At 42.0% G+C, this 18367-nt stretch overlaps 1 protein-coding gene across 1 annotated transcript in view; it reads left to right on the top strand.

The window, feature by feature from the left end:
* pa2g4a (proliferation-associated 2G4, a) overlaps window positions 1–16343 on the top strand; it is a 31175-nt gene extending 14832 nt beyond the window's left edge. The window contains exons 5-13 of the mRNA XM_070869543.1: window positions 860–952; window positions 4237–4300; window positions 6620–6698; window positions 8114–8192; window positions 9310–9443; window positions 9655–9749; window positions 10897–11024; window positions 12996–13055; window positions 15031–16343. Coding sequence (XP_070725644.1) covers window positions 860–952; window positions 4237–4300; window positions 6620–6698; window positions 8114–8192; window positions 9310–9443; window positions 9655–9749; window positions 10897–11024; window positions 12996–13055; window positions 15031–15096 — 798 coding nt within the window. The 3' untranslated portion in view covers window positions 15097–16343. The remainder of the gene's footprint in view (window positions 1–859; window positions 953–4236; window positions 4301–6619; window positions 6699–8113; window positions 8193–9309; window positions 9444–9654; window positions 9750–10896; window positions 11025–12995; window positions 13056–15030) is intronic.
* The last annotated feature ends 2024 nt before the right edge of the window (window positions 16344–18367 follow it).

Genomic DNA, 18367 nt, shown 5'->3' with positions numbered 1-18367 from the left:
TCTGGACGGGCTTCTGTTGAGGCCAAACTTACGCCCTGCCGATTTTTCTCGGCGTTGCACGTCGGCGGTTTGGTCCCGGTGGGTGTGTTCAGATGTGGGCGATACCATTGAAAAAAAAACTAAGGGGGAAACTTTTGCCAGGTGGAAAAACAGCTGTATCGCCGAGAACCCGCCGAAAATGACAGGGAAGTCTAGCCCATTGGCTTTAATGGACACGGATAAGGATCAATTTGTTTTTGAACCCATTGCTAAGTTATTAAAATGTTAATTGCTTCTCTTGATGTGTCCATGTCATTTGGTATGACACATGTGATGGGTTCATTGCCATTGGTATTATGCACTGCCTTCGAATTGGGACCAGCAACAGATGGATGGAAACATGTCGTTCACTTGACTTGACCACTGACAAACTAGTGAACATGTGGCTGGAGTAGTGCTCTGCTTAAGATTATTTTGTTTTTTTTCAAGCTAATTTTATTCAATGGGTTGGTGGAATTGTATTGGTTCTGCAACCAGAGCTGTGCAGCTACAACATACAGCTCCTTTTAAGTCGGGTAAGAAAATGTTATAGACTAAATGTGTGTTGGAGCCATGCTGGGGATTTTCACTTCGCTAATAAAGCTGTTATCATACAAGACTGGTTCACTAGTCTTTAGTGTTCTTGAGCTAGTTTCTCCCTTTTAGAAATGGGCTGGACCAGCTTTAATGCAGCCCCAGTTGGAATGAAGTCGTCTGGTTCTAATCCAGGCAGAGCGCTGGGGCAAGTTTGGGGAAAAGAATTCTTGGTAAATATTACATTCAGACTAAATGTCTTTCACCTGTCTCTTTTTTTCCTTATTCAAAATACTTTATTTTCCAGGATACTCCAGTATCCGGCCGCAAAGCTGACGTCATTAAAGCTGCACACTACTGCGCAGAAGCAGCTCTGCGACTAGTGAAGCCAGGCAATCAGGTGAAGGACTGGAAAAGGAGACACATTAAAAATAGCATTGCTTATCCCATTGAAACTAACTGACAGTCGTTGCTGAAATTGGCTATTGAAGTTTCTGTTGCCCACTCCCAAGAAAAACAAGCTGAAGTTTGAAAATTTATTGGAGCCATCTAACTTGATGGTTGCAGTAGTTGAGCTTTGGACTCTCAGCTATGCCAGAGTTTACATCTTGCTCTGATATTGACTTGGCTATCCTCTTTGTGGGTGGGGGGGTGGGGGTGGATTTTACTTGTGCTAGACTGCTGAATGGGACGCCAGTAATGGTAGCATTGTTTGAGGCTGGGGGAAGACTGGCTTATTGTAAGACCACTTCCACCCCACAGCGGCATCTGTGATGGCCCATCATAGAGCAGTGATTGCTGTCCTGCTCTCCAATTGACTGGCACTGTGAGTAATCATGGTGGGTTAATGAAAGTGATGCAGATTAGGAACAGGAGCAGGTCATTCAGCCCCTCGAGCCTGCTCCACCATTCAATTAGACCACGGCCGATCTGCACCTCAACTCCATTTAGCCACCGTTGCTCCACATCTCTTAATACCCTTGCACAACAAAAATCTATCTCCGTCTTGAAAACTCCCAATTGTCCTTGCATCTACAGCCTTTATGGGGGAGGAAGAGTTCCAGATCTCGACTAAATAATTAGTAATTAATAACTACTAGCTCTCATCTTATGATTGTCGCCTTATTCTTGATTTCCCCCATGGAATAATTTATCTGTATCCTATCAAATCCGATTAACATTATAAACACCTCGATCAGATCACCCCTTAATCTTCGAATCTCAAAGGAATACAAACCAAGTTTATGCAACCTGTCATAATTTAACCCTTTAAGCCCGGTATCATTCTGGTGAATCTGCACTCCAAGGCCAATATATCCTTCCTGAGGTGCGATGTCCAGAATTGAATGCAATATTCAGATAGGGTCTCGCCAAAACTCTCGACAACTGAAGCATCACTTCCCATTTGTGTTTCAGCCCTCCTTGAGATGTTGAGCTAAGATTTGTGAGACTTTTTAAACTTTTCACCCATAGCCATTGCAACACCAGTCATGGAGCACGTGTTGCCTGGTTTTTCTTTCTATGTGCAGTATGTACGATAAGAACATAAGAAATAGGAACAGGAGTAGGCCATACGGCCCCTCAAGTTTGCTCTGCCATTCAATAAGATCTGATCTGATCATGGACTCGGCTCCACTTCCCCGCCTGCTCCCCATAACCCCTTATCCCCTTATCGTTTAAGAAACTGTCTGTTTCTGTCTTAAATTTATTCAATGTCCCAGCATCCACAGCTCTCTGAGGCAGCGAATTCCACAGATTTACAACCCTCTGGAAGAAAACATTTCTCCTCATCTCTGTTCTAAATGGGTTGCCCCTTATTCTAAGATCATGCCCTCTAGTTCTAGTCTCCCCCATCAGTGGAAACATCCTCTCTGCATCCACCTTGTCAAGTCCCCTCATAATCTTACACGTTTCGATAAGATCACTTCTCATTCTTCTGAACTCCAATGAGTAAAGGCCCAACCTACTCAACCTTTCCTCCTAAGTCAAACCCCTCATCCCCGGAATCAACCTAGTGAACCTTCTCTGAACTGCCTCCAAAGCAAGTATATCCTTTCGTAAATATGGAAATCAAAACTGCATGCAGTATTCCAGGTGTGGCCTCACCAATACCTTATATAGCTGTAGCAAGACTTCCCTGCTTTTGTACTCCATCCCCTTTGCAATAAAGGCCAAGATACCATTGGCCTTCCTGATCACTTGCTGTATTTGCATATTATCCTTTTGTGTTTCATGCACAAGTAGCCCCAGGTCCCGCTGTACTGTGGCACTTTGCAATCTTTCTCCATTTAAATAATAACTTGCTCTTTGATTTTTTTCTGCCAAAGTGCATGACCTCACACTTTCCGACATACTCCATCTGCCAAATTCTTGCACACTCACTTAGCCTGTCAATGTCCTTTTGTAGATTTTTTGCGTCCTCACACGTTGCTTTTCCTCCCATCTTTGTATCGTCAGCAAACTTGGCTACGTTACACTCAGTCCCTTCTTCCAGGTTGTTAATATAGATTGTAAATAATTGGGGTCCCAGCACTGATCCCTGCGGCACCCCACTAGTTACTGGTTGCCAACCAGAGAATGAACCATTTATCCTGACTCTCTGTTCTGTTAGTTAGCCAATCCTCTATCCATGCTAATATATTACCCCCAACCCCGTGAACTTTTATCTACCGTTCTGCCCACTTGCATATCTTATCCAACTCATTCTATAATTCCTGATTCCACTGTCCCATATAATTTGGTATCCTCTATAAATGTGAACAATTTGCATTGGGTCTCTGTTCAAGTCATTGATGTAAGTTAAGAATAGTACCAAACTCACGCAGATCCCTTGGTCCCCCACCCTGACATAACTCTGCCAACAAGTACCTGCAGGTTTCTATCCTTCGGGTAATTTATTATCCTAACTCCAGATTTGCCCTGTCTGCAGCTTTGAGCTTTTTTTGGAACATTGTCAAATACGCTCTATAAGGCTATGTACAACATGTCACGGGGATTACCATTGTACATTTGGGATGTCAGTTCCTCCAAGAATGCAAGGTCTATTTTTCAATCTTCTGTGTCACAAAGTGCATTATTGGATCAAGAAGTTTTTGTGGAATGTATGAAATAAATGGATATCATCAAAACTGGAGCTGAGAATTTTTGGTTTGTTTTGTGGTGGTTTTTGCATTATGTATCCGACACTAGCATAAGTGGTCATTTTGGGTGAGAAAGTGCTATATCTTTTGGCGATTACTTCTTTAAGATTAAGAGTGATTGTGATCAATGTTCAGTGGAAACACCGCGCAGCCGTGGAAATTTGAATGGGCTGTGCACCCAAAAAAAATTAGAGGGAACGTTAATTGTGACCAAAAGGCTTCTTAATTAAGGCAGCAGTTTTCTGGAAGATTAATGGTTAGGCCTTGACTAGTGGCTGTGTTATGGCAGATGGGGATGGAATTTTGTATCTGGGAGAAACTAGTTCTGGCTCTGGTTAAAGGACTTTAAAATAGTTTTTTGATTTGGGTTGACAATTTTTATCCAGTAAAACCGTTTGAAATGAATAGGTTGAGTTTCTTCAAGAAATAGGTTTTATTTGGAATGCACTAAACTATTTTTTGATGCCAGAAATGTACTTATTTATTGACTTTTATAGGAGTATTGTTAGTAATGGGAATATTCTTGATTTCTTTTCAAACTCAGAACACTCAAGTTACAGAGGCCTGGAACAAGATCGCTCAGTCCTTCAATTGCACTCCAATAGAAGGTAAGATGACCAATTCTGATTGGAAGAGATAATTAATGTACTACTTCCAGTGTTCAAAAAAAATCCCACTTTTTTTTTACAACTATACAGTTTTTCATAAACTGAAACAGCCCTTCATTGTAGGGAATGTCACATCCAAAGAACCTGCGACATCCACACATGGTGAGAAGGGAGCAGGTTGCACTTTTCATTAACTACAGGGGGAGTTCAAGATGTGTCATTAGGAGGAAACAGCATTGCGAGGCTGAGTGAACCCAGGCACTGTTCATGCATCTTCCAGAGGCCACATTTAGCATGGGTTTGGAGACTTGGTAGCAGGTCATGAACCTCCCCACTTGACCAGGGGTATGGTGCATACAGTGAATCTGCTTTCCAGCAGGCTGCACATACTCGGCCTGAAGAAGAAAAATCCTGGCAGCTCGAAGGAGTCCAAAAAACATTCCCTGCGGTTATGTGGTATGGACACAATGCAGGCAGGTCCTCCTGCCCATGTTGATCCAACACATCTGCTTCTATTGCCTGAAGCATCTCGATACATGGCTCATGAACAAGGAGGAAAAAAGAGGCCCGAGTGGGTAATCATTATTGGTATTTGCCTGCCAGGATGACTGCTTTCAAATTGAGGAGCAGTAATCTGTTCAATCCGCTCTCCATTTGGAAGAAAAACGATTGGTGCATTTGTAGCCTCCTTTTCCCATATGCTGCAAGTATTAAAATTAATTAACTGGGAATGTTGGCAATAAAGACTCATTAACCATGGCAGCTAAATAAAATAGCATTGAGGTTTGCCATTCACTAATGGATAGGAGTTTGGGATAATTATAAATATGTGAATCCTGTTTTGTTCACCTCTAAAGTAGGAATAGTGAGTCTATTGGTATAGACTGAAATGTTTTTTGAAGAATTCAGATCAATTTTCTGAAACCATGACTCCGATTGAGTTTTTATTGAAATCCCCCTGCAATGCGCACCTCTTTCTCAGCCCCACCCACCAGCCTTTCTGGAAGGCATCAACTCTTTGGACCTGGTTCCATGGATACTGGGGCCCTCTCTCATACATCACCTCAAGTGGTCATTCATCAGATCTAAGCCTTGATGCTATGCATCAACAGACATCATAGATGAGCCCAAATCTGTTTAAAAATGCAGGTTGCCACCAGGTTTCACAAGATAGAAGTCAGGACCAGGATCCCTGGCTGTTGATCTTTCCTCGCTCAACTTGAGGTACTGAGGCCGATTGTAGCATCCAACTCTTGCCCCAGTGGAGATTAGCTGTGATTGCACTTGGGACATTCCTGGTGGTTATAGCTCAGCTACTCTGAAGCAGATTGAACTATCGAATCACCTGGGGTCTTAGTTTAATGTCTCATCTGAACGATTACACCTCCAGCAATGTAGCACTCCTCCAGTATTGCACTGCAGGGGTCAGCCGAGATTGTGTTCAAATCGTCGAGTGAGGCTTGGACCTATAATCTTTCAACTTGGTCAAGAATGCTACCAACTGAGCTAATCTGACACGATTATCTGGCACTGGTGAGAGTGTGCTGAATTCTGTTTTTGGGATGAGATGTTAAACCGAAGCCCCGTCTGTCAGTCCAAGTGGATGTTAATAATCCCATGGCACCATTTCAAAGACCAGTGTCCTGGCCAATATTCCATCATTAACTAATGAAAGAAAGACTTGGGCCTTTCACAATCTTAGGATGTCCCAAAGCGCTTTACAGCCTATGAAGTACTTTTTGAGTGTAGTCACTGTTGTAATGTAGGAAATGTGGCAACAAAATTGCACACAAACATCAATGTGATGATGACCAGATAATCTGTTTTGGTGATGTTGGTTGAGGGATAAATATTGGCCAGGGACACCTCCCCTGCTCTTCTTTGAAATAATGCCATGGGGTGTTTTACATCCACCTGAGAGAGCAGACAGGGCCTCAGTTTAATGGCACCGCCGACAGTGCAGCGCTGGAGTATCAGCTTTGATTTATGTGTTCAAGTCCCTGGAGTGGGACTTGAACCCACAACATTCTGAATCTGAGGCGAGAGTGCTACCCACTGAGCCATGGCTGGCGCTGATAATACCACAAAAATAGATTCGCTGATCCTTCATCTCATTCTCTGACCGTAGCATCTTGCTGTGCACAATTTGGCTGTTGCCTACATAACTACAATACTGACATTCAGAAAGTTATTCATTGTAGTTAAAACTTGCTGATGTCCTGGGGGCACCGTGAGATGCTCTGCAAATGCTGGTTAGTTTTTTTTGGGGGTGTGGGGGTTTAAAACTAGAATTTAAGCTGCAATATTCTTTTATTCCAGGCATGCTGTCACATCAACTCAAACAACATGTTATTGATGGGGAGAAAACGATCATTCAGAACCCGACAGATCAGCAAAAGTAAGTCTGATCAGGGAGACTATTCATGGCAGGTTTTCTTCACTTGTGCTCTAAAAGTTTGGCTTTTCATTACATTTATTTAATTTGTACTTTTATTGAAATGTTTTAAAAAGTTGGTCTTCAAAAGAAGTGGCATTACCCTAAATAGTTTCTGCTCTATGCTGAAAACTTCAGGTACTATGGGCACTTTGTTGCTTGTGGGCACTGCGCTCAGAATTGTTCCTGGCATAGAAACAAGCCATTCAGCCCTTCAAATCTATGCTGCTGCTTTCGCCTCTCCTGATGCGTTAGCTAGTCTAATCCCTGCTCTCGCTCCCCATACTTTTAAAATAATTTTCGAGCAATTTTTAAAATTCCTGCTGGAAAGTACTTGGAACACGACTTCAACAGTAGTTTGTGACATAATTCCGTATTCTAATTACAGTCTGTGTAAATATTTTCTAATCTTCCATTTAATATTTTTCACCTATATCCTTTAATTCCAGTCTCATTGGTCAGTAGAAACAATCGGATCATTATTTCTTATCATAGCACTTTATGATCTTGACTTCTTTCAGGTCACCCTGGGAGGGGTAGAAGGAGCCTAACCTGTTCTCGGCTCTCCTAACTAATTCCTTGCCTTTGGTGACATTTTGTGAAGCTATGCTATATGAGCGTCAGCTGTGGCTCAGTGGGTAGCACCCTCGCCTCTGAGTCAGAAGGTTGTTGTGGGTTTAAGTCCTACTCCAGGGACTTGAGCACACAAATCTAGGCTGACAGTGCAGTGCTGAGGGAGAGTGGAGGTGCAATCTTTCGAATGAGACGTTAAACCGAGGCCCCACCTGCTCTCAGGTGGACATAAAAGATCCCATGGCACTATTTTGAAGAAAAGCCCGAGGGGCTCCTTTACTCCATTTAAAATGTTACTATTTAGGATGCATTTTATTTTCATTTTGAGTTAATAATAGGTATTCCTTGATATTCTGCATTCTATTCTTACACTGAACCAAATTGTATTGTGGTTACTGCTTCCCAAATGTTCCCCAACTTTTAGGTCGCCCACTTTTATTGTCCCAAATCGGGTCACATCGTGCTTCCTACAAAAGTGAGAACATTCCTGGTGATACTGCAGGAAACCTCTCCTTTCTCACCACAAACATTTAAAAAATCTCCGATAATTCTAACTCTACATGGATGTATTTTATATCTGGTGATTTGAGCCTCAGAATTTGATGAATTTCTATTGCCATTCGGTGGTTGGATTTGAGGTCAATGTTGGGTCTGCTCCAAACTACCAGATTAACCTGATCATAAGGAGCATCTCAATCTACATGCCCACAGCAGAAGCATACTGAGACATGGGGAAATCTGATGGTAGGGATGTGCTTAAGTCCCAATGTTTTAAAAAAGATTCTTCTGTTCCTTTTCTTGTATAGGAAAGACCATGAAAAGACGGCGTTTGAAGTTCATGAAGTTTATGCTGTCGATGTGTTAATCAGTACTGGAGAAGGCAAGGTGAGGAATTGGTTCATAAGAGATCTTGAATTTGTTTCTTCATTGTGGGTCAGGTGAAAGATTTGCTAATGGCTAGAATGATGAAGGAAAAATGCTCTGAGTCACTGGCTTGAAAAATAGGGTTGCAAACCTTGCTCACGAGTGAGTGGTAATACAGCGTGGACTTGTAGCGGCAGCTTTTCACCACCAAATTAAAAGCATCTATGGAGGGCTTTTATATTTCTGCATTTGGACATCATGTTGCATTATTACATTTTAACATCTCTCTCCAAAATTATGACTTGATTTGTTTCATGAGATTTAAAACCTTTTTATATAGAAATAATATGCAATATATATATATATGTACAATAAATACACAGGTTTCTAAATATTTATGTAAATGTAATGAGTAATTAGCAATCTTTTCAGAGTAGCAAAGCCATTACAATCCTGGTTCCTGACACACAATTCTAGGAATACTTCAGTTCTAATTTTTCAGAGTGAAAGATCACAAACAGTACTTGTGGAGTTTAATCGCTGCATTGAAGCCTCATTGTTCTCCTACGGCTGTAATGGTTTTTGTTACCATAGCTGGATTAAGGTGATTTAAGCAATTTTGTTCACATTTCCCATGCAACTTATACCATTTTAATATTTGGTTGCTGACCCTTCCTGTTTTTTGATTAAACAGTTGACCTAGCTGCAACAAACACACTTGCAAAGACCTAGCCTCATACTATGATTTTTTTTTAATGTCCATGGATATGTTACTTTGTAAATAATCCCCTGTCTGGAGACCTTTCCACGGCTGCCTTTTCTTGCACTTCTGGTTTGCGACTACAAGGGGTGTTTAATTGTGCTAACAGCTGAGAACAACCTAACCCGCCATTTATGTATTGACCCAGTGCAACCTAAATCCCAGGTGGCCTTTGTTTAAAGAGGAGAAAAATTGCGTTGTGCGTCTGAAAATAAGTGCAGATTTGGTCGGATAGTTTGGAACAGTGCAAAGAAAAAAATAGATTTTAAATATCTGCAAAAAAAATGATGTCTAGTCGATTTGTCTTTTATCTTTTATTGCATGTGGATGTGTGTATGTGTAAACCAAATCTCTTCTAACTGTATGGTTTGTCTACAGGCGAAGGATGCTGGTCAGAGAACAACCGTGTACAAGAGGGACCCAACTCAGCAATATGGTTTAAAAATGAAAACATCTCGTGCCTTTTTTAGTGAGGTTGAAAGGCGGTTTGATGCTATGCCCTTCACTCTGAGGTATGTCTGATGTCCAGCATGTGCCGGTTATTTCCTCTAACCTGGGGTTGAATTGATTACATTAATTTGATCCAACTTAATATGCAGAGTTCTCTTGTCCTTTTTTGAAAAGAAAGTTAAATTGTTGGGTTTTCTCAACCTTGAACAGCGGGCGTAACAATTTGAGACTTCATTTAGAATGCTTGTAAAACAAAGACTTGTCTTTTCAAAGGGCATTTGAGGATGAGAAAAAAGCCAGGATGGGGGTTATGGAATGCGCCAAGCATGAACTCCTTCAGCCATTCAATGTACTGTATGAGAAGGAAGGTAAGACCCTCTGCGCGAACTATCTTTACCTATGAGTAAATTCAAAGTGGAACTATGCTTCACCCGATCGTTTAGTAAGTAAAGGCTCATGAAGGATGGTCACACCACATGGGTGAAATAACACCGGTTTTCTAACCTCTTTGGAACATCATCGAGCAACATTTGCTGCCTTCGGGCGAGGAGGGGGAGATGATAAAAGAATGTGGAACTCCAGCCATTCAAAAAGGTGCGACATGTAATACATTGTACAATAGTACTCTCTTCCAAACTTTTTATAAGGTGCTGGCCATAGTAGATTGAGCACTAGAAGAATCTTCAGGTTTTATTCCTGTTCTTTTCCACCAATTTTTTCTGGTTCCCCGAAACCACTGACCACCTGCTGGGCAAGGTTCCACGGGTGCTGGGCACCTTCTGATGCCTTGTGTAAGTGACCAGTATTCACACGTTGATCTTAAACAGTGAATGTCAACAGGCTATTCCCATTTACACCTTCTAAACCCTTCTTTTGTGTCTTTACTTGTCCCATTACCATCTCCTTTTGCCTTGCACCATTATACCTTTTGTCATTCAATCTTTCCTGCCCTCCACTGTATCACAGACCTTTCCTTTTGTTCTTTCCTCCCCTCCACCCTTTCGCTGCCTCTGTACTTGCTGAAAACCTGTTGCATCTCTAACATTTTCCAATTCTGACCTGAAACTTTAACTCTGTTTCTCTCTTCATAGATGCTGTCCGACCTGCTGAGTATTTCCAGCATTTTGTTTTTATTTCAGATTTCCAGCTTTTGCAGTATCTTGCTTTCGTATTAATGTCAGCAGGTTGTTCACCGCAGTGTGCATCATAGCCATGCCTAACATCCACACACGCACTTTCCAGCAGGGGTCTCCATTTTTCTGCCTTTTCTATCTCCCCGTCCCTCTCACTCCACAAAAGAATACTCTGAGCACGAAGATCAGTTTAACACCATTGAGTGCTGATGATCTCAACAGCAGTGACTAAATTATACTTTTGGTTGGATTAAATACTGGGGATGTTTAGCACTTCCATTTAAATCCGATTCTCTGATACTTGCAATCTTTTACTTGATATCTAAATTTGAAATGCTGCTCTTTCTTCACCTGATATTTGTTCTTCTTTGTGCTTCTCTAGGAGAGTTTGTGGCTCAGTTTAAGTTCACAGTCCTACTCATGCCAAACGGTCCAATGAGAATCACCAGTGGAACATTTGAACCTGATCTCTACAAGTCTGAATTGGATGTGAAGGATCCTGACCTAAAGGCAAGTGATGGAAACAAGTCCCTTTTATAACCTACTTCACTTTAAATTTCTTTTGCAATCAAAAGCAGATTTCAAAATAGTACGAAAAGATCCTATCACTTTTGAAGTTTTTTAACATGTTCTGTTCAGCGTGATTGATTGTTCCCCAGTTTCATCAGAAAATACTCTTCGTTCTCGTCAACTTTCAGTGTTGTTTTTCTCCACCCTCTTGGTGTTGAAGCATAAAATATAGCTTAAGTAAAGCTGTACTCTTACTCTTAACCAGTACTGAACCAGAAGTGTGAAATTAAAGTTGTTTAAGAAACGATTTGCTACCTTTTATAAATAGGCTTGAAGTGGCCTACCAGCAATGTTCCTTTTAGGCTCCACAGCGCTCCAGCTCCCACGCAGCCGGCTCGGCGGCTTTTCAACAGGAAAAACCGCGCATGCGCGATATTTTGAATGGGCCGCGCGGCTCCTTAAAGGGACCATGCATACCAAAAAAATTAAAGGGAACATTGTCTACCACCACCATGATCTGAAGTGGGGGTATCCAATCTTTTGTCACACGTATGTGCCACAGAGCTTTGGGACTGCACATAAAGTTTTAAATCCATGTTCCCATTAATTTGCATATACCTCAAGTTGCTGATACCAACTCGTCTTGGTCCTAATGAGGCAAATAGTATCGAAAGCGGCCCTTTTCAAACTTCCAGGCTGACAAAGTTCAAACAAGACAAACTAACACACTCGATAGCATGATCGCCCGACGGCTCGGTTTCTCTCTCCACAGATGCTGCCTGACCTGCTGAGTATTTCCAGCATTTTCTGTTTCTATCCTAGAATGCCCAGTCTCTCTGAATTTTAAGCAAGTTATAGAAATTCTGCCGAATATTATGTGGAAACCAGAAAAGTTAACTGATGTATGAATAGCTTTTCACTAATTCGCGTCCAAACGGTTCATGAATATCAATAATACTAGATTCTCTCAATTCAAATTCCTACAAAGTCTAATAAGTAGTAGCCGCATTTTTTGGGGGGGAAGACCATAATCAGCACAACAAGGCCATCATTGCCACAGTCCAGTAACCACATCAGGAAATCTTTCATGGGACTTTTTCAGATTTATTCTTTAAGCCAGCTGTCTCTGGGTGTCATTATATTCCCTCAATACTATTTCATAAGCCTATGCTGAACTGTTTTCCAAGCTGGATGCTTTTAAGAAACGAGAACCAGCGTGTACCATTCAAATCCATCGCTGCTGCTGAGTCATGGATAACTTCATGCAGATGAAATAATGAATCCTCCCTCAGTATTTTAATACATGTTTCTTGGGTATTTTAGCTGCTCTTGTCCTTGCATAAAATTTGTAACATGAAGTCTGTATTTCCAATGACAACTATTTTTATTTTTGCTCTGCACTTAAGTTCTAACTTCTTGCACATCAAGAAACCTTTAACGTAAGAATTAGGAGTAGGTCATATGGTCCCTCGAGCCTGCTCTGCCATTCAATGAAATCGTAGCTGATCTTCGACCTCAACTCCACTTTCCCGCCCAGTCCCCATATCCCTCGATTCCCCTGGATTACATAAATCTATCAATCTCCAGCTTGAATGTACTCAACAACTGAGCATCCACACCCCTTTGGCAGTTGAAAATTCCAAGATTCACAACCCTCTGAGTGAAGAAATTTCTCCTCATCAGTCCTAAATGGCCGACTCCTTGTCCTGAGACTATGCCCCCAAGTTCTCGACTCTCCAGCCAGGGGAAACAGCCTCTCAGCATCTACCCTGTCAAGCCCCCTCAGAATCTTGTATGTTTCAATGAGATCACCTCTCATTCTTCTAAACTCCAGAGTGTAAGCTCAATCTCTCCTCTGAGGAAGCCCTCTCATCCCAGGGATCAATCTCGAATTGTATAGCTTTCTCATTTTTGCTTTTCTACCCATGTTGTGTGCATTGAAATTGATTGATTTCCTTTTGCCCTTTTCAGGCCCTACTTCAAAGTTCTGTTAGCCGAAGGAACCAGAAGAGGAGGAAGAAGAAGAAGGTGGTAAGTAGCAAGTTTTCACAGTGGACAGAACCGTACACCGAGCTTGTTGATATTCCAACTACTTTTGCAATCTTTCTCTTGATGTTTTCACTGCAGTGCTTGTAAGTGGATCTTGCTCCCAACAATCTGGAAGCTGTAACTTTTAATTCATCTGCCCTTGTGGAGTTCTATAACCTTGCTGATTCTATTTTTTGTGTAAAAGAAAGAAACCCAATTGCAATAATCTGCTTACTTGGGGTAAATGTAGTCCTGTCCTGCTGCCGCATTCTTCAATTAGGTGGAGCTTGCCCGTGGTCCAGAGTTCATTCAGGCTGAAACAATGAATGCATTTGTTTTATAATTGGATAGAAACATGAAGCAAAATTAATCTGGCAAATACTACCAATACAATACAAATATAATGTACTAAGTATGTTGCATCCCTCTATGGTCTCTACAGATTGAAAAAGAAGTGTGATCTATGTATTCTAAGCCTCCAGTTGTGGAATTTTCCACCTGGCGAAAATCTCTGAAGAACTGCAGCTACTTTCTGTATTTATCTATTCGATTCCTTGCAGTCCGCTAAATTCAACAATAATTACTTTCTTAACTGTGGCGTGTCAACGCAACAAATGCACATCTCCGAATAAGTACCTTCATTCATCTGTGAAATGTGACCAAATTTACTCTTTCCATAGCAGAAAACACAGCCCCCTCGTATTGCAAAGTTTTCAGACCAATTAGCTCAGTAACTAAACATTCAAATGACTGTCATTTTTGGAATGCAGGAAGTTCTGTTTGAATCAAGATGTCGCCATTGGCAAGTTAGTTTTATCACATTTGGTACCCTTCATTTCCTAATCCAGGACATAGAATGGTTACAGCACAGAAGAAAGCCATTCGGCCCGTCGAGCCCATGCCAGCTCGCTACAATAACACTTCAGCTAGTCCCACTCCCCCCCCCCCCCCCCCTAAAAGCCGCAATTGAATCTGCCGCATCCACCCGCTCAGGCAGTGCAATCCAGATCTTAACCACTCGTTGCGTAAAAAAAATAATTTCCCTGTGTCGCCTTTGGTTCTTCTGCCAACCATCTTAAATTTATATCCTCTGGTTCTCGGCCCTTCTGCCAACGGGAACAGTTTCTCTCGATCTACTCTGTCTAAACCCCTCATGATTTTGAACACCTCTATCAAATCTCCTCTCGACCTTCTCTGCTCTAAGGGGAACAACCCCAGCTTCTCCAGTCCCATTATTCCTGGAACCATTCTTGTAAGTCTTTTCTGCACCCTCTAAGGCCTTCAAATCCTTCCTAAAGTGCAGTACCCAGAATTGGACACCATACTCCAGTTGAGGCCGAACCAGTGTTTTACAAGGTTTCATCATAACTTCCTTGCTTTTGTACTCTATGCCTCTTATTTATGAAGCCCAGGATCCCGTATGCTTTTTTAACTGCTATCTCATACAGGTTGAACCTCGCTTATCCGGGACCCCCTTTACCGGCACCATTCCCGGCCGCTCCGACATGAACAAATAGAAGTCTTTCCTCGCTGCCCACTCCAGCAATCGCTGGCCTGACCCCGCGATCCCCTGTCCCCCCACGATCTCTCTTTTGCACTCCCAGTCCCAAGACAGCCAACCCCGATATCCCCTTGCTCAGTACCTGTACCATCCAATTTAACGTGACCTCCCCTCGTCTGGAAAAATCCCTTATCCAAAACAGGCCAGGTCCCGAGGGTGCCGGAAAAGAGAGGTTCAACCTGTACTATGATCACTGTTCCCTAAATATTCACCTACTGGTACTTTCTCCACCTGACCCACCTCATTCCCCAGAACCAGATCCAACAATGCCTCCTTCCTCATTGGGCCTGAAAGATACTGATCATGGGCTTCAAGCTGTGAATCCCCTCTGCAGAAAAAGGCTTGGCTCACAGTGATAAACAGAATGTGTTGGCCAAAGCGGTCATTTAATACACTTGTATGTTTTTCCATCTCCAGGCTTCCCAATCTGCACTCTCTGCCACCACTGGCAGCACCAAAGAGGAGAATGAGGCTGAAGACTGACCTCTCGTAACCATAACCCCAGAACTGACCTGACCTTTGACATAGTGTCTGTACCTGACAGCGAGATCCATCCCCCCAGCGCTGTTTAGTGTGCAGCTCGTGGGACCTTTTCACCAGCTCCTATATTCTTACACTGAGGGAGGACCACAGGACTCGCATTTACGACTGCAGACTACTTCCAAAAAATAAAAAAAAACAAAAAAAACGTTGTGCTATTTGTATGGTTTTATATTTTCTATCCAAACGACAGCATACTTGAGGTGAGAGTAATTGGTATTGAAGATTAAACGGTATCTGTTAGATTTATATTCCCCCCCCCCCCCCCCCCCCCCGACTCAAACCCCCAAGCCTCATTCTTTTGCATTGCAGTAGCTTTCCTCAGGTGTTGGTACAGTCACCCTCCTCGTCAGCTTGTTACTGTTCATTGAGAAGCATTATAGCCACCTGGTGCTGACTGGTCAGTCCTGGGGGGGTGTGGGCAGTCCTGAATTAAACCATTTTAAACTGTATAGATTATTAGACGTCCGTTTCTGCCGTTTTTGTATCCTGTTTTATGAACTGTTGCCAATTTCCCCAAATACCTATTGTGGTTCAAAAGAAACATGCTGCACATTTTGGTAGTCTTTTCTCCAGTAGAGTTTTCCGTAGACTCGAAACAGCTCAGGATAAACTGAAACGTACATTGCAAAACGATTATTAACTATCCCACACTATTCCAAACGAGATCCCCAGGAGATCGGGCACCTTTTTAAAAGATACAATTTGAATTCTAACCCTCTGCGACTAATGGGCCAAGTAATGACCATTGCCCCCAGGCCAGTTCAGAGTCTACGTCCATTGTCTCTGCACTGGGATTTTCTTTCATTGTAGGGGAAGGGAGAACTTTCAGTTTTGCTGATCTGATTTGCAGGATTGTAAGTGCACGCGTGGGCACAGGCTGAATTGATACAGATTTATATTATAATACAACAAATTGTGTGGTTCTGCCTGTTTTTTTTTTTTTGTTGGTGTCTTTTAAGAGTGGCTATCGTTCTGTGGACGTTTGGAAATGCTGCCCCTACCTTTTTTTTTGAACAACCAAAAAACAAAACATGTATGCAGTGTGCATACGAAGCTGGTATAAGGACTCTTGTTGTGCTAGCCCTTGCCGTCAATGACTTTGTGTGTTTGTGTGAGATAGGAGCTCAGTGTAATACCATGATTTGTTTTGGGTCACTGTGGGGATTAAATAAATAACTGAATATTAATCCTGCACTTGGTTTGTCTTGCTTTATGTCCACTGCTACTTCCCCATCATTCCTGCAACGACTTCCCATCATGAAAGCACCCTTGGTTTTAACATGGTATAATGTATGGTTCCTGCCGTTGAAGGATGTTGTTCATTGCAACATTGTGATTGTATCAAACTGTACAGTAACTACGTCTTGCTGCACGTGGCCTTCACAGGCTTTCTTGTTCATGTACATTGGCCTGATAAGGACCCTGGAACTGACACTATTAGAGCAGCATAGCTGGGTACCCTCTGTTTTTGATATTCAGTCTGCATTTTAAGTCATTGCATAAAAATTCTGAGCTTACGATATTTGCAATTAGGGTTTTTGTGTCATTTTAAGGAGAACCAATTTGTGTGAGGTCAGAAGGGAATGTTTGATGTGCTTTAATACTGAGTTGAGACATGGCATCTGGAGGCAGTTAGTCTGTCACAACTCTTTTTTTTTATAGGAATTTCTCCGAACCTCTTGTCTCTTGGTAGCAATTTTAAATTCATGACCTTTCATCGCTAACTCCAACCAGTGGGAAATGGCACAGAATTTTAAACTTCCATTAAAGCTCCCTGTGGCCTTTTCCGCTGCAGTGGAAATAGACGAGTATTTTGAGTCTCTCCTTGTAAGCAGTTTGCCATCCATCCTTGGTGAATTGAACCAGTCTGTCCTCCATTGCTCTAATTGAAAGTGTATCCTTTTGTTGCACTACATCAAAGGCATTCGTTTTATTTATCCAGTCAATTAATTCAAAAAATTCTATTAAATTTGTCATAAACACAATTTACCTTTCACAAATCTACACTGGCGGCCTTCAATTATCGCAAGCATCTCTTAAATGCTTACTAATTTGATTCTGAATTGTGTATTATTTGAATTTGCCCACAACTTATGAGAGACTAACTGGTTTATAGTTGTGTAGTTTATCCTGTTTTCCTTTAAGCAGAGACGTTGCTCTGTTCTAAAATAATTTATATTCATTTTTCCAACCTGATGGTTACAGCGTGGAGTAATTCTGTGCGTATGTTCAGGTTAATGGAATGCAAGCCTAATGCTACCATAATGTTTGCAAACACCCCATCTTGAGGAAGGGCCCCACTGATTTTTAAAACCGCCTCTACAAGCTATAACAGCCAACTCGTGCAATCTATAAATCTGAATTTGGATGTTTGTACCAATAAAGCAATCGGTACCTCGGACCGGCTTTTCCAATGCTAAATTTTATGCATGCGAGGAACTGTGAATTGGCTGCACGCCCCCAAAAAAATTGGGACATTCCCTGCAGTGCCCACCATTCACATCCCGTGTGATTGTAGTCTCTGGCCATCTGGGTGCACAACAGAGATTGAAATGTGGGAAACAGTTGCAAAGGCCCCAGCCCAGTGATTCTACCTACCCCGGGCAGGTCCACATGCAGAACTACTTTTGTCAGTGATTTGTGCACCAGCTTCAAGTACTATTTTGGTCAAAACAGTAACTGATGATGAGATGAACAGTCCTGCCAGGACAATGACCAAATGTCTCCCCTGCCAGGGAAAACCCTAAATGTCTTTTCAGAGTTTTAATAGAAAGTTGTAGCAATCATTTAAATCACTTGGTTTTTAGGAGCCATCCTACCAGACTCATTAAATGCTGACTGACAACATTCTCTGTTTCAGGGTCTGTCCAAATTAAAGGTTCAACAGGGTCTATCCAAACTAAAGGTGCAAAGGAGATTTACAAGAATGTTGCATGGACTGGAGAATTTTGGCTATGAGGAAAGATTGGAAATGCTGCGTCTGTTTTCTTTGGAACAGAGGAGACTAAGGGGAGACCTGATTGAAGTGTCTAAAATTATGAGTGGCCTGGATAGAAAGGACCTGTGTACCTTGGCAGAGGGGTCAACAACCAGGGGGCATATATTTAAAGTAATTGGGGAGAAGTTTAAGGTGATATGAGGGTAACTATCTTCACCCATAGGGTGGGTGGAGTCTGGAACTCACTGCCTGAAAGGGTGCTAGACATTTAAA

Source organism: Pristiophorus japonicus, chromosome X (genome assembly GCF_044704955.1).
Source record: "Pristiophorus japonicus isolate sPriJap1 chromosome X, sPriJap1.hap1, whole genome shotgun sequence".
Lineage (NCBI taxonomy): Eukaryota > Metazoa > Chordata > Chondrichthyes > Pristiophoridae > Pristiophorus > Pristiophorus japonicus.
The sequence above is the reverse complement of the archived record's forward strand: the minus strand, read 5'-3'. Positions and strand labels throughout refer to the sequence as shown.